General features: G+C 41.4%; 2 protein-coding genes across 4 annotated transcripts in view; both read left to right on the top strand.

Moving 5' to 3' along the window:
* Window positions 1-612: 612 nt before the first annotated feature.
* On the top strand, window positions 613-7954 carry prtfdc1a (phosphoribosyl transferase domain containing 1a). Its single transcript, XM_076080539.1, has 9 exons — window positions 613-645; window positions 1330-1436; window positions 1534-1714; window positions 3534-3599; window positions 5319-5336; window positions 5633-5715; window positions 6060-6106; window positions 6444-6520; window positions 7907-7954. Exons 1-9 carry the CDS (start codon window positions 613-615, stop codon window positions 7952-7954), a joined length of 660 nt encoding a protein of 219 aa, XP_075936654.1.
* Window positions 7955-13736: 5782 nt separating this feature from the next.
* arhgap21a (Rho GTPase activating protein 21a) overlaps window positions 13737-15729 on the top strand; it is a 71507-nt gene continuing 69514 nt past the window's right edge. For 2 of the 3 annotated variants that reach the window (XM_076080794.1, XM_076080792.1), the window contains exons 1-2: window positions 13737-14139; window positions 15119-15358. In XM_076080794.1, coding sequence (XP_075936909.1) covers window positions 15281-15358 — 78 coding nt within the window. In that variant the 5' untranslated portion in view covers window positions 13737-14139; window positions 15119-15280. Of the gene's footprint in view, window positions 14269-15118; window positions 15359-15729 lie in introns of all 3 variants that reach the window. The other variant, XM_076080793.1, reaches the window with a different exon arrangement.

Here is a 15729-nt window from a genome sequence, read left to right as displayed (position 1 = left end):
GTCATATGAACAATGAAACAAAGATACAACTTTGTTAGATTATTCGGAATTACAATGGTAGTCTGGCCAGCGGTTGAGACATTTCACAGTGGACTATTGCCATTCTTAAGTATACAGTATTGTAGTATTACACTCTTTCTAATTTGAAAGGAACAATTGTAATGTAACGCCTCTGTATGTCTCAGAGATAATACATTTAAAATGTCAGATAATCAAAAACAAGTGTGTCTTTATCCCTTTCTTTCTTTTCACCGATCTGCCTTCTCAATGGAATTTCTTGGAGAACAAAATAAGAAATACTTAAAGAGTGTCCTTTTAAAATAAATGTAATTCTGACTGAATAAAATGTACTGCATTGAAAGTGAGCCAAGTATTTGTTGTCAAACTTTTTTGACTATTTATTTTAAATCCTCTTGCCCTGGCCCATGATGCAGCCACAAGCCAGCGTGGCATCACATGCAGCTGATTATCCCTGTAATTGTCCACGACTAACAGAACGCCGTCCTTTTACGCAAATGACTTGAGCGTGATCCCACAGGACCATGTGGTCTCTCTACACTCTCTCTCTTTGTGTCCCGTCCTGAATCTCTACGCCGGTGAACACACCAACAAATGGACAACGCCGAGATGAAAAGGGGAATCGTGGTATGTTTGTTTTTATCAACAGAGAATGATTGGGGGGTTTTGTGTGTAATTATTTGCTCAGATAACGTGTTTGTAATTCTCTGAATGAATTCCTTGAAGTCATTTTTTGATAAATTCAACAGCAGCTTAGAACCTTCAAGCTTGTTATTTAATCTAAACCTAGAGCAATATAATGAGGCTGAAGTCAATGTAATCATAATAATAATAGTTTGTTGTTTGAGCTGAAAGGTTACAGATGCTATGGGCCAACAATCCTTCTGTATATCTCATACACTTTCTATTCAATCTTTATTTCTTTGACAATTTAACGATAAACAAATCTATTAACATTTTTTGGGGGGTCTGCACGTTTCATTAGCTGCTGCTGTGGCTACTTCCAAACTCAATGATACTGTTGTCATATTATCCTTGCTGTAATTACTTTAAAAAAAAGTGAAACTACAATACCAAGCTGCTTTGAATTTTAGTTTTCCAGGTTTTAAAATGCCTCTACATGACTTCCTACAGCAAAAATAATAACAGTAACCGTCACGATTACATGTTTCTTGCACCTTTGAAATCCACCGGCCTCTCTGGAGCTTGAACAGGTCTCTGTTTTTATTTGACTGCTCCCTCTCACATATTGCACGACTGAGCGGTTTAAACACCCACAGCTATGTACTAACAGTCGGCTGTCTGTCCCAGATAAAAGACGACTGGCCAGGCTACAGTCTGGAGCTGTTCACTTACCCTGAACACTACCATGAAGACATAGAGAGTGTTTACATACCACATGGGGTTATCATGGACAGGTAAAGAACAACAACACATGAACACACCTGTAAGGTGACTCTTTAAAATCATTTCCTGGTCATTTGTATTTGTCTTCATGTGTTTTTTTTCCTGCAGGGTAGAGCGTCTGGCCCGCTACGTCATGGATGACTTCGAGGACAACTTCATGGTGCTGTGCGTCTTGAAGGGGGGCTACAAGTTCTGCTCAGACCTGGTGGAGTTCATCAAGGTTCTCGGCCGCAACTCCAACAAGTACCTGGAGACCCGGGTGGAGTTCATCCGTCTGAAGAGCTACCTGGTAACTGCACCGTGTACTAAAACACGACTACACACTATACAGCAGGCTTTGAATTATGCTCCTTTTTTGTATATTTTTATTATTTTTTTATTTCTGGGAGGTTGTTTCAGATTGAATCTTATGTAAAAATATTAAATTTAGCCGTTTTTATTCCTATGTAACAATGACGTTTCGCTGAAATGATTAGTTGATTATTTGGTTTGTCAATCCACTGAAATTTCATTGCCAAAATCAATCATTTTGAGAATTTTCTAATTGCCAAAGTTCTTTTTTGATTGTTTCCAGCTTCTGAAGAGTGAGGGTTTCCTCCTATTCTAAGTTGATTAGCTTTGGACTGTTGGAGGCATAAAACAAGCAATTTGAGGACATAAAACTAGGCTTTGGGAATTTATGACTCATTATTTCAGCACATTTTATCAAGAAAATTGATGACAGATTTATCAAAAATAACCCTGTAACAGTCCCAACATCCACCCACCACCAATGACACGTTTTCCATTTGAAACATCCCAAATGTTGCGGCTGACTTTCGGCTCAGCCACCAGATGTCCCTGTTGTGCATGTTTAGTGAGGAAAGAGCCCGTTCAGACAGGACACCTCAAGGACGATTGATTGTGGAGCCGCTGCAGAGCTCAGGTCACGAACACACCAACACTGCTAAGTGGTGCTGTCACCCTCCAAGAGAAACAGCTTATGACACTATCTAACACCTGGAATGTATAAAGCGAGTAATGTTTACAATGATGTCGCTTTGCTCCACAGTCACTTATTATGCTTCAGTGTGTTTTGGCACAGAGGACATCCAAAGTGATGTGATTTACATTTCTCTGCATTCCTTCTCTCCCTTTAGAGCACAAGGGAGGATCCACTATTTCCGAGGAATTGGCTTTCATGGAGGTTTAAGTAGCTATAAGGACATTTGATTTAATTATGGATGTATTTTTTTTGTCTTGCTTGGACATTTAAACCACACTGAGTTCATTATAATGTCACAAGCTTTCTTAAAGGCAACAGATGGAAGATGTTTACCACCAAATACGACAAAATATACATACAGCCTGCAGGGAGTTGACAGGGCTGCAAGCAAGTAACAATTAATTCATTTAAATGATTTATCCCTGTAAAGACGGTTGTATGCAGCAGTTTGGAAGAAGAAGTAGGAAAATCACAAAACATTAAAGGCTATAAGTTTAAAAATGATATGTGGAATAATAAATACATTAATAAATAATTGAAAATATCAAAAATAAACATGTAGTGAGGCTGTAAAAAACAAGCATAAAAGCAATCTTAAGCCTTCATAATAACATGTTGTTGTCAACAACAGCAGCAGCCGCTCGTGGTCAGTGTCTGAGCGATGGCACCGTGAGTCAATCTCACAGCTCATGATGGAGTCATGTGACCCGATCCCCCCCCCAGGGTCCGGATTTTGTCCATGTCGCTGCTCCTCTTATCCGAGTGATGCATCTGTAGCCGACCAAATCTAACTTCAAAGCCGCTGTCCTTCAAAGCTTCTGCTTTTCTGCGTGCTTCCCACAGGAACGGAGAGAGAGAGTCTGGCTTTGTTTATGTTGAGGATGATATTTTACACTCACTGTCCTTCTGCAGTCAATCTGCTTTTGAGAATTTTTCTTGCATTTGAACTGCAGACAGATAAAACGTACAGTATGCTGTCTCTCAGTCTGACGGGATGTTTGTTGTCATTTATGGTGGCTGAAAAGAGAAAATCTTGATTTCATATTATTGACAAAAGCTGCATACATTATTTTTAGTTATCGCATAACACAAATCTTTCCATTTTTGTCTTCCTCTCACCCAGAACGACCAATCAACAGAGGAGCTGCACATCATAGGAAGCAGAGATCTGTCTTTCCTGCGTGGAAAGGTGTGTGTAAACACATTTCCCGCCTAGCTTATAGAGATAATGTGGTCAATGGGGCAGTATTCTTTGTCAGCATTTTGATTTATTGTAAGAGAACTGAGAGACTACTTTGTGGTAAAATCTAATATTTCATTCTTGATTAATATGTGACCCTGTTTCAAATATGTTTTATTGCCCCAAAACATGCCCTTGGACCAGACCGAACCCCTTCAACTTTTATTGCTTTCTCCTCACAACCGTCCTCTATATGTGCGCACCTCGTGAGTGTCACTTTGTTAGAGTGGTTTGCCCTCCACCAGTCTGGCCATGAATCAGGCGTTTCAGGAAAACGAAAAGTTCCCACCACAAGGCAGATTTACTGAGTGAGCTCTGGCCCGGAGGACCGAGGAGTCTGTACGGATTAATCCCTCCTCACTGCATTATTCTCTCAGATAGGCATAAGACATAAAGTTTGTTTACACAGCTGAGTGGGTGCTCGAATATGCTCACGAGCGTTTGCATAAAAAAAGACTGATGTCTGAATTCTTCACTGAGGTGTCAGCATGTGTTTCACTGTGGGTAAAAAGGTCAATGGGAGTAAAAACAGAGTGACCACCGCCATGCACTGAAAACATGAATCACTCCACTTTGTCTGCGTAACTAAAGTCGTCTCCTGTTACAACCCTTCACCTCGATGGAAACACTGAACACAGAGTCACAGTTCCATGTAGGTTATGAGTGTGGTGCTACTGACACTGCTCCTTTTTCCACCTATTAATCTGCTCCGTGATCATGGCGACGTAATGACAGCGTGGACAAAAGTAAATGTTGTGTTGAGGAGGGGGGTGGCATTCTCCCCGGTTTCAGTGAGTTGAAGCCCGGCCAGCAGCCCGGTTGAAAAGCTTCTCATACGATCGTTGCTCACAGTGAATTTATAGCACTCTGATCATCCAAAGCATTATTATGGTAATCTGAGTAGTTAGGTTTGCATGTAGCACAGCTTTATTGCTGCTTAAAATTCATATTACCCAGTACATATTTCATTAAAAACTGTTTTTAGCCGTGCTAAAAACAGTTCGAAAACTGTTACCTAAACCCGAGACGAAGTAAATAAATCTCGTTTTTTTGCCAGAGTCAGGATTGAGATAAAGAAATCCCGTAAAGCCCGTGATCCAGGGATCCTAGGAGAACTATAAATCCCCAAACAATGATGCTTTACACAGTCAAATAACTTTCAATGCACAGTTCTGGTTGTAGACTATGTTTACAGTCTGCAGCACGACAGGTTATGTTTGAGCCTTCTTGTTTTTTACACGTTGGGTTGTGTAACAGCGTTCAGGTGTAGACCAAGAGAACATTGGCCGGGCGCCTGCATTCTCTCCAACCACTCTCCCTAAACCATAGATACTCTCCACTGGTCTCACAAAGAGCCCCATACACCCGGCCCAGGGAACAAGGAGTCATTTGAAACCCTGCAGCAAGGGAAAGTGTGCACCACCCGGACACTTAGAAGTGACTTCTTGCTCACTATAGACACAGATGTTCATTACTGGCGAGGAGAGAACGAGTTGTTCTGTGTTTTTGTTAAGGCGCCGAAGATGCTGCCAACGTTGTTGCTATCGATACCATCTGTAAGAAACGTACATTTCACAGAAACAATCCAGCTTTTAGTCCTTGAACTGTGTTCAAATTCAAAAGGGGATGTTTTACTAATGTTTTTCTTTATTTCCACATGTTACCAAGAGTGTGCTCATTGTTGAGGTGAGTGTCTCTACAAAAACACAAGAAGTCTTTGAGATCATGTTTCATTTGTGAAAGATTTAAAGAGGAGGCATTTTGAAATCATGTCACTTTCTGATTCCACAATGTTGCACATAATGTGTTAAATATGCACTGCATGTACTCACGAGTTCTTTGTGAGAGTTAATCTATAAAAACATGAAGTTTTTCCTCCTATAATCTGCTTATTTCTCTGCCATGTTCCTCCTCTTTCAAAACATTCCGCACTCAACATGTCTCCATCCCTCCCTTATCCCTTTGCTCTTCCCTTCCCTAAGGCCATAGTTGACACAGGAAAGACCATGAAGGCCCTTCTGCAGCATGTGGAGACCTTTGAGCCCAAGATGGTCAAGGTCGCAGGGTGAGGCAGTGTTTCGGTCATCTGTGTTTTCCCCACCAGGGGAAATGCCAAGCGAGTGACGAACTGAAGAAGATATCACTTGTCCACAGCCGCTATCTGGTGTCCTTGTGGCGCTCCTATGCAGATAAACATCTTTCCTGGCACATGTTGAAGGTTTTTCCTTCCTTTACTGTATGTGTGTGACGCTTTTTAAGTGTTAGCATGTTGCATTAATGTAAGTTCTTACTTTGGTATTTCTTACAGTGACATAATACTTTTAAATACCAGAGATAAGGTCATGGTTAGTTACTGCAGTTCTGCACTGTTGCATTGTGGAAATTAACTCTATATTTCATGTGTTTCAGTCTGCTGGTGAAGAGGCTCCCTAACATGGCTGAAAACCTGACAGACTGTAAGTACACCTGGTTTTAATGAAATCCATTCCTCTCTCATCATAACATTTGTATGGGCTCAATCATCTTTCATTGTCCTACTTCTGGTATGTTTGCCAGACTGCTGCAGTGAATCAGGTGCATGTTTTCCCAGTGTTTCTCAATGTTAAAGTGTGCTTCTGCTCTCTGAAACGTGTTCATCATTTCTGATCTGTAAATCCTGAGATACATGACTGAAAGCAAAAAAAAGTGTTCATCCGCCAGGCGTCTAGTCTTGTGCATTTTGTCGAGGACGGTCAAGAACCAACAGCTGAGGGTTAACATGCTACTCGTTCATGTCTGTGTTTGCTCTGACAGATGTTGGATTTGAAATCCCCAACCACTTCGTTGTCGGCTATGCCTTGGACTACAATGAATACTTCCGCGACCTGAATGTAAGTCACTGCACACTGCACATGACCTTTTGAAAGAGCTAAGAGAAAGAGATGAAAGAGGCCGAGGGAGTGGAGGGGGGTAAACACAGCAAATCAAAGAGATGAAACCTAAACTCACCCAACAGGTATACTCCGTGCCTGAGGAGACTTTCCATCGAGGCTAAGCAGCTCAAATCCATTATTTCTGTGGATGGTTTCTGCTTAGCAACACCATCAAGTTTAGTTCGTCCAATTCGTCCTTTGGTTTCATAATGTTGTTGTTTTTTCAAATTTTCTATAGATATAGTGATGATATTATTATTGTGAATTATTTTTGTCCACCATATATTGTATTGAAAATCTGATATTGTGACAGCTCCAGCTGTACTTTGTGTTTAGCACTATTTCGCAAATGTTAGCATGCTAGCACACTAAACTAAGATGCTGAACATTAGCTGCTAAGCATTAGCACTTTAGCTTCGTCATTGCGAGCATGTCGCCATGCCGGCGTTAGCATTTAGCTAGAATTTGAGCCATGATGATAACCTAATATGTTAAAAGTAAAATGACTAACAGTGCTTAAGACGGACTCTCACCATTTCCTCTCTTATTGCAAAGAAATCCAGCCCCCCTTTTCCTCTGAAAAGTTTGTGTGGCATTCCTTCCTCTGTCTTTTCTCCTCTGCCCATTCCCCTGGTGCCTTAAACCCATCTTACACCTCTACACGCTTTGAGTCAGGCATGCAAACAATCCTCTGTTTTCTTTGTTGCACCCATGACACGTTATTTCATGCCAGATTTTCTCAGCCTGAAAGTAGTAAGTGCAAACTTATGTGAACTTTGTCATTTTTATATCTGTAAAGACTTGTGGCCTCAAATTTACCTCTGACTCATGTGCAACACTAAGCCAAGACCGACTCCCATAGCTTTGTGTGTGAGTGTGTGTGTGTGCACATGGGCATGTGTGTGCTGCATGTAATGTACTGTACGATTGTGTGTGAGTGTGTTTTGTGCATATTTGAGGAGGTTGGTATTCATTACGAAAGTTTGAAAGGGGGTGGCCTGTGGAATGTGGGGGTTAGGCTCTCATTATCAGGCAGAGTTAAAGCTTCCCCTCTTATCTGTCCTCGTCCTACAGAAGAAATATGAGTTGAACCCCTGGGACGCCCAAAGTTAGATTAATGAGTGTGTCATATCTTTGATTACCTTTCCCTGCTTTTGCAGGCTTCATCTTTTCGTACCGTATATATATAGCATATCGAGAACATACTGGAATCCCCCATAGGGCAGGGTGATCTTAAACAAATATTTTCCTGTCATCAGATGCAAGGTTTTAGACAAGATTGAAACATTCTCAAGTGTAATGTAACATTGATATTACACATGCTGATTTGTCTTCCTCTTTCAGCATATCTGTGTCATCAGCGAGACTGGGAAGATGAAGTACAAGGTTTAAGAAGCAACGCACAGTTTTACATTTGCGGCACGAAACCGTCAGCGATAATTAAAGGCTCATTTTTGTTTTTCCATTTCTGTAACAGCCGGTCATTGCACTACTTTGTTTAAATGTGCCACTGTTTATTATCATTCCAATGTAAATTAAAATTGTAAGTGATTTAAATTGAAAGAACATCCTTCTTCTCAAAGCAGGCAATCATAACTGTTGAGAAGGCCTTTATACAACGTTTTTTAAATAAACAAAAAAAAAAGTGATGTAGTTGTTGCCTCATCCTCAACTTTTTTGTACTTTGTTGCGATTCATGCGGGAACAAAGCAATGGATGAATAAAATAAAAGAGAAATGCTGGCGTCCAGGAGAGGACTGTTGGTGACAGATGGAGAGAGCTTATGGACGTTGGCATCCCCGTGCCCGGATGACGCCCACTCTGACTCATGGAAAACACACAGTGGGTGCAGCAGACCGAACAGCGTCTCCTCACGACACTGTATCTGTTTGTTCCCAACTTTAACCAGGCCTTACTGGAGACCACAACCAAACACATTAGAATTCGGCAAAACTGACATGTCTGTTGATTATGAACTACTTTTACATCAAACCTCACAGACGTTCAAAGAGCAGTCAGCCATTAAAACAGGCATCTTTGGGTAAATTGTATATTTTATTTATTCTAATTGCGCTGACCGACCCTCCACGAGTCACTACTGCTCCGGTGAGTACAAACGGAATGGAAACAAAACTTTTTGAATGTCAAATTTACTTAAAACCCATTAGTTCTTTCATCAAAGAATTCCTGAATTACAATTCCTAATAAAAAATCTCTCCTTTTCAGTGATCACAAGATTCGTTGTGCTGCAATTACACTCTGAGCCCTTGATCTCTAGGGGGGGGGGGGGGGGGGGGGATGCTCACAGTAAAGGCTAGATATCATTATAAATACACACACACACACAAGTATTTTGTATGTTCTCTTGCCATCTTTGGGGCGACTAAGAGAGTCAATTGTGCGTGTCGGCAAACAGACCAGAACACGCTTCACCTCCCGCAGCGTGCACTCGGGGAGTGTTATCACGTGGCTACGCACTCTTGATTCTTAATCACCTGAAACTCCAAACAGCCGTCGCATCGAGCAACAGGAACACACACACACACACACACACACACACACACACACACAGGTATTATTCTAACAGTGTAAAGATTTGATGGGATACGACATCCCAACTGAAAGATGGTGCACAAATCAGTCTCTTATCCCCAAGACCCCTCCCTGCTCTCCCTGTGCAGACTTTGGTGGTCTAAGAAAAATAAATTAACATTTTTATTGACATTCTTATGGTTGTTGCAGTAATTTTTGTTAATGCAAACTGTGTGTTTTCCCCACGTTTTCTAAACACGTTTCCAAGCCAAGGGTAATGGTCCAGCTCCGGCTACAAGGCCTCTCCAAGTTAAATGGCCTGACAAACGAGTCGCTATTTGGATGATATGAGTGACTGCAAACACAAGAGAGTTCTGGGAGGTTTGGAGCACTCAGATTCCACGTTGTGCTTTCAAAATGCTCTCAGGTTTCTCGTCTGTGGTCGTAAACAACACTTTCTCTAATACACTTAGAGGAACCCTAAATTCATGTCAGGTTTTATTACTTGCCCTTGACCCCTTAACATACAGAGGAGCGAGATAAGCAAGACAGAAGAAACTCCACAAATTACACAACTTTTTGGTCGGGTGCTATCCGTGCAGCCTCAGCCACAAAGACGTCCATTGTGCCTCCCGGCTGCAGCCCTGTGTGTCCTTATCATAAAACATCAGCACTTGGCGGTGGTGGTTAACTTAATCCCAGCGCTGATGCCCCCCACACTGCCCTGGGAACCCAGAGGCCATTGTCTTCCACCTTGATGCAGGGTTTTGGTGAAAGCGAGATGGGACAAAAAGCCTGGCAGGTTTCACATGCTGCGGCTTTGTAGTGCTCCGTCAGGGGAACCGAGGACGGGGCCGACCACAGAAAGTAGGCTACAGGTAGACTGCGCTCAGCACAAAAGGAACAAAAACAGGAATTGTACATTTGAATGGCAACACATTCATGCGTTTGACATATGAAGCCTGTGGTTAGAGACAGAGCTGAGGGGTTTGATTTCACATCACCAGCACATCAGATAGACCACGTTCACTCCAGAAACCTCATTTTATTGTTCTGCTGTTAAACAAATAGTTTTAACTTTTTGGAAAGGCGCAATTTGCTTTTTTTTTGCCAAGAGTTAGCTGAAAAGATGGCTAGCTTATCTTAGCATAAAGACAGGCCCCTTGTTTCCAGTCTTTATGCTAGGCTAAGCTAACCATCGTCTGGCTGTAGCTTTCAAGGAATTGTTTGACGTATTTGGGAAATACACTGATTTGCTCTCTTCCTGAGAGTTAAAGTTAGATGAGAAGATTGATAAGACACATATGGAGCCAGCAGCCGATTAGCTTAGCTTCACACAAAGAGTGGAAACAGGGGGAAATAGCTCGCCCGGCTCCATCCAAAGGTAACAAAATCATGCCAGACTATTTCTTGGCCGGTGTAGTAAATTCCTGGAGTACTACACTTTGGTTTTAGAAGTTCTGGCAGATTTTTTTTTTTTACTATGGACAGACCCAAGCTAACTGTTTCCCTCTGCTTTCAGTCTTTGTGCTAGGCTAAGCTAACCATGTCTTAGCTGTTGGCTTTGTATTAAACGGATAAACATAAATCATCTAACTCTCAGCAAGAAAACAAATACGCATATTTCCCAATTATTTCTTTAGATATTAGACCTCTTCAGTGTGAGAGCTCCATCATTTACACATTTTTATGTGCTCTTCTGCTGCATTTGTGATATAAATATGAACCAGCCCCTCAATTAAAATCTACATTTATTTGAGCAGATTTGAGCTAGCAGATGCCAAACAATTACATTCCCAGTTTGGAACTTAATAAATGCTGTTTGACTGACGCATCTCGGTACACAAATAGAAAGAACATCCTCTGCAGTGTTCATTGTGTTCCAATTAGGGACTGGCTGGCTAGAGGGCTTGATAGATTGACTGCTGCTGGGTTTCATCCAGTCATCACACTCAGTGCCAGATCCCCTTATACAACCTGGAGCTGGGAGGGAACCTCATCAACTCTCAACTATAGTTTAAAGAATCCTTTACGATTGAAATATATTTTGTCTCGCATGTTTTGCATGAAGGAGTGTTTAAAACCTGTGTAACGCACCAGGCACGCTGTGCTGCAGAGTCATTTCCACCTGTCCTAATCCTAACGCCGCTGGGTTTTGAACTTGGGCTTCATGTGATGTCCTAATCCAGCCAAACATTTTGCTTCCACGATAGAGATCGTAATCGCTCTTCTGCAGGACATTTGAGTCACTCTGGCTCTGCAACACATTTGGTATAAAGGAATTAGCAATGAATACAAACAATTATTATTGATTATTAGAAACATCTGGATGGAAAACAGTGAAATGGAGTTACAAGCATGCTCCAGAAAGACATTACTCAAGGTGACACAACAGAACGTTTAACTATACATGCATTTGGTCATTAGATTACAACTCCTCTGTGAGCTTTGTTCACCGCTCATTGATCCGCATCTCCTCACTTTGCCATTCATAAAAACAACACTGCGCTGCATCGGTGTCTCAGTGTTGTGCACAGAGGAGGGTGTAGTAACACAAGTGGGCCAAGGTTTTTTTGTGGGGGGGAAAAGTACCACACAAAACAATCACTGTTGGCTCATAAGCTGTTGAACCAGTAAAACATTTTTATAGTTTGCTTGTGAATTTCGATACACGCATGTAATGCAGAAAAGATTTAGTTGTTTCTGAGGGAAAACATCATCCATATGTTGTATTAGCGATAGCTGGGAAAACTTATTTTTGGTGTGCAATCACGCTTCATGTCAAATCAGGAAAGATCTTCTTGCTGTATTAATAGTGTGGTATGTGTTTAGTAAACACATTGCATTAAATGAATATGAACCTCATGTCTACCATCACATAATGCAGAGTCCCACTTACATCAGTTTAAGTTCTCTATTGTCTGGATGAGGGTGCACCGGCTCTTTAGACAATAGCTCCTCTCTGAAACCAGGGAAACCTCCGCCACAGTGTGGGTCAAAAGAGTCCTATTGTCCCATCTTCTATTGTGCTGCAGGAGTAGCCTGCAAACAGAACACTGTCGGCCTTTGTCTTTGTCCGGATCAGCTGTGCAGCCCTTTTTTTATTTTTGTCATGCTCTGGAGTCCCATGTGGCCGCCATGCCCTACATGTCACCATAATAAAGTTAAGGACACCGCTGTTACAGTTGATAATGGATGGGCAAATACGCTGGACGTTAGGAAATTGGAGAGTTCAGCGTATGTGTTGGGCCTCGGGGCTTTTCCTCGGCCCTCACAATGGTGATTTCATTTGCTCACTTTAAAGGTCGGAAAGGCTGAATGGCGGAGTAGGAATAAAGTGTTTATCAGCTCGTGGATAGCTGATTATTTACACGCATTGTGCGAGTGAAAAGTGTGGCCGCTGATCATGTTCCATTAGTGGAACAAGTAAAAGTCACGCATTAAAATTGTACTCAAGGGAAAGTACAGAATGTTAACTGCAAAATATTTAAAGTATTTGCAGAATTGCCTGTTATAGTGTTATTTTATGAAGAGGAAAAAAGTACAATATCTCTCTCTCAAATGTAGTGCAGTATATACAAAGTAATAAGAGACATATTGCAGTAAAGTATCAATAGGCTATCTGAACATTGCACAGTACTTGAGTACATGTACTTAGCTACTTTCTACAGTATTACTACACCAACCTTTGTTGCCGCAGTTTTCCAGGAGAAATGTATTTGCTACTATAAAAAAGTATTTCCTCTTATGGGAAGAAACTACCAAATTCTAAAAAAGTAGATTTAGAGGATAATGTCACAGCAGTAGCTTCAATGAATACATTCATTTATATTACAATAAAAACACTAAAGTGATATGAACTATACACAAACTTTCAATCAGGGGTGTAAGAAGTATTCAGATCTTCTGGTAGAAAATAAGCCATTTAAAAATACCCTACTACATTACAAGTATGCCAGTATAGAAGTATAGCGGGGTAATAGAAGTACTCAAAACACAGAATAGTCCTTCAGATGTTGTATTGTCATATTATAGTATTGGATTAGTATTATGCAAGCAGTATTTTAATGTTGCAGCTGGTGCAACGGGAGCTAATTTTAACTACTATATATAGTGTTGGGCATTTTCATTTTGAACAATGGACCAGTGGATCAATAAAAATGAATACTTATGGTGGAAAGTACAATAATGCAATATTTTGTATCCAGCCACTCAATCTGATTATATTGTGTTTTTAGCTTCTTTTTTTTGTGATTTACTTATTTACCATACCATTATTGTTTGACTATTTATTGTACTATCTTGTCTTATCTCACTTTATCTTAATATTTCTTCCTGAGATGCAGTAGAGTTGCATTAAATGGAAGCACTTAAAAGCTGTACTTTGTACAGTACTTAGAGTAAACGTACGTACTATAGTTACTCTCCACCACCGCTGTAATATGAGTACAAAACAAAAGACAAAGTTGCAATGATCCAGTGACCAGCAGGCACCAGCTTCTCCTCTTTATTGAAATTGTTATGTAACAACGCCTCCAATTGGCCCGCTTCAAAATTCCAAATTTAATCCGCCCACCTGATTGGACGACGCCTGGCGAGGGTGGGCAGCCGGAGGGGCGGGGCTTGCGCAGAGTCTGGAGATTCGTCAATCTATGTGCAGATTGTCGCGCCGCCAACCGGGGACCACGCAGGAGTACATGTTACTTTGTAACTATTTTGACTATTTTAGCAGCGAAGCGACGCTCTGAAATGATGGGGAATGAATGAAGAGCAGCGGGTTATTTTGTACCGGAGCTTCCCGACGGAGGAATGCACACTAAAGGGCGTTTTCCGTGTTTTTTCTCCCCTAACACCTCAACTGGAAAAGGAGACCGAATATCCCGCTTTTCTAATCTCATTTTTTTAACCCGTCTCTGGACCGAGCGAGTCTGGGTTTTTTTTTTTTTTTTTTTTTTTTTTTTTTTTTTAAACGGAACACCCAAAACTCTTCCCAGAAAGCATGGATGTGTTTTGTCTTCGGAGTAGTTTTCTGAATTTGTAAACAGGTATGTTTTGTTCGCAATTAAACGTGATCGCCACAGCAACAACCTGTCGTCCGCCCGGTTAGCTGGTGTTTGTCAGCTGCAACAAGGGGAGTTTCTGCCTCCGAGCGATGGGAAACATAAAGAAAATAGGTCGGTTTTTAAATAGTTTTTGGTGCATGTGTATCACGTCGGAAGAGAGAGTGTTTAGCATCACAATCCTGGCTGTTTTATATTTAGCGTATGGCTTAATTCATGACGGCTGGATGTGGCGCTTTTACACCGCAATCCTTTTAATGTGCACCTCCCCGAACAGAGAGCCATGAATTCCGCTTTTATTTGACATGCACGTCTCGTTTTTTTCCCCTCCTCCATGTGTGCGAATATGATTACAGAGCTCGTCAGACATTTTTTTTCTTTTAATCTAGGTTTGCAGCTCGACTATCCACCTGCCGTTTCCCACTTTAAGCCAAATACACCCTCCATGTATAGAAACAGAAGTATTAGCTGAATGTTCACCATTAATTCAATTCTAGAGAAGCCCTAAAGTCATGCTATGCAATCTGAAAAACCTCCATAATATTCCTCTTTGGTCTCTATATTGATCTAATGTGCTGTGTCTTTAAAATATCCTGTAATATCAGTATTTAAGGTATTATAAGGGACATTTATATGCTGTAATATCTTAATAGTATTCTTCATTTGGAGTTAAGATGTTGGGCTGTCCTTGGTTGACCAGGCTCATCATACATTTATGGACTTGGAGCTTTCGTGTGACGTTTAGTGGCCGTAGTATTATAAAGAAAATGCCTTCCAGGTTATCTTCTTCTCTTGTACTTCATGTAGCTGTCATTCAGCTACACCTCGATGAATGGGCTCATTAGTCTGGGTTAGAATCTGGGAAATAGCTGTTGTGTTTGGCACTGTGTCCTGCGTGGGACAGTGTGCCAAAGAGTCTCTCTCTGGGCTGCATTTTCACCAACTTGTGTTCTTTGTGTTTTAGATTTCTGCCACTGATGGACACGAAGAAGGAGGACGGCGTGGATTAGGATCTTTTTTTTCCTCTTCCCCTTTTCTTTTCTTTTTGTTTCGTTTTTTGGCTTCATCCTCCTCACCTCAATGTGGTCTCTAAAGGACTTCTTCCTCCTCTGCGGTTCGAAATGAAATGATGGCAGCACGTTGGAGTGATTCACCGCGGGACAATGAAGCGAGTAAACACACAGCCGTGACTCCGTCTTGCGAGGTAAGACTTTCGGATAGAGATGAGGCTGTTACTCTTCACTGTCTGTTTCTAAGCGCATGCCTGCACAGCTCTGGTATGGTGGCTTTTCATCTGTAGCCACCATGGTGCATTCACAGTCTCTGTGAATACATATCCAGTAAGTAGACTGTGTGTGACCTCTGGCAGTGTGGCGGAGGGGAACTATAATCCTGAAATAGTTTGCATTTTTGCACGGCACGTTACACCAGATTTCTCTTGCAACAGCTATTTTCTGACACAATAGAGACTTTACACGACTTGACTAGACTGTCACCAGGCTACACGTGAGGCGTCCACGATAACCATCAGACCACATGGCGACTGTGATTCCATCAGCTCGGCTTCAAAGGTGT

The sequence above is a fragment of the Anarhichas minor genome, unplaced genomic scaffold, assembly GCF_050575085.1.
Source record: "Anarhichas minor isolate MPS153535 unplaced genomic scaffold, ASM5057508v1 ptg000074l, whole genome shotgun sequence".
Classification (NCBI taxonomy): Eukaryota; Metazoa; Chordata; class Actinopteri; order Perciformes; family Anarhichadidae; genus Anarhichas; species Anarhichas minor.
Note: the sequence above shows the minus strand (reverse complement) of the source record. Positions and strands in the feature narration are given on the sequence as shown.

What these genes read in the sequence shown, in the direction of transcription:
- prtfdc1a (XM_076080539.1), top strand. Translation starts at nt 613, where the DNA reads ATGGACAACGCCGAGATGAAAAGGGGAATCGTG. An exon ending in AAGATGGTCAAGGTCGCAGG is followed by an intron (nt 5,716 to 6,059) that starts GTGAGGCAGTGT and finishes CATGTGTTTCAG; the next exon opens with TCTGCTGGTGAAGAGGCTCC. An exon ending in AATACTTCCGCGACCTGAAT is followed by an intron (nt 6,521 to 7,906) that starts GTAAGTCACTGC and finishes TTCCTCTTTCAG; the next exon opens with CATATCTGTGTCATCAGCGA.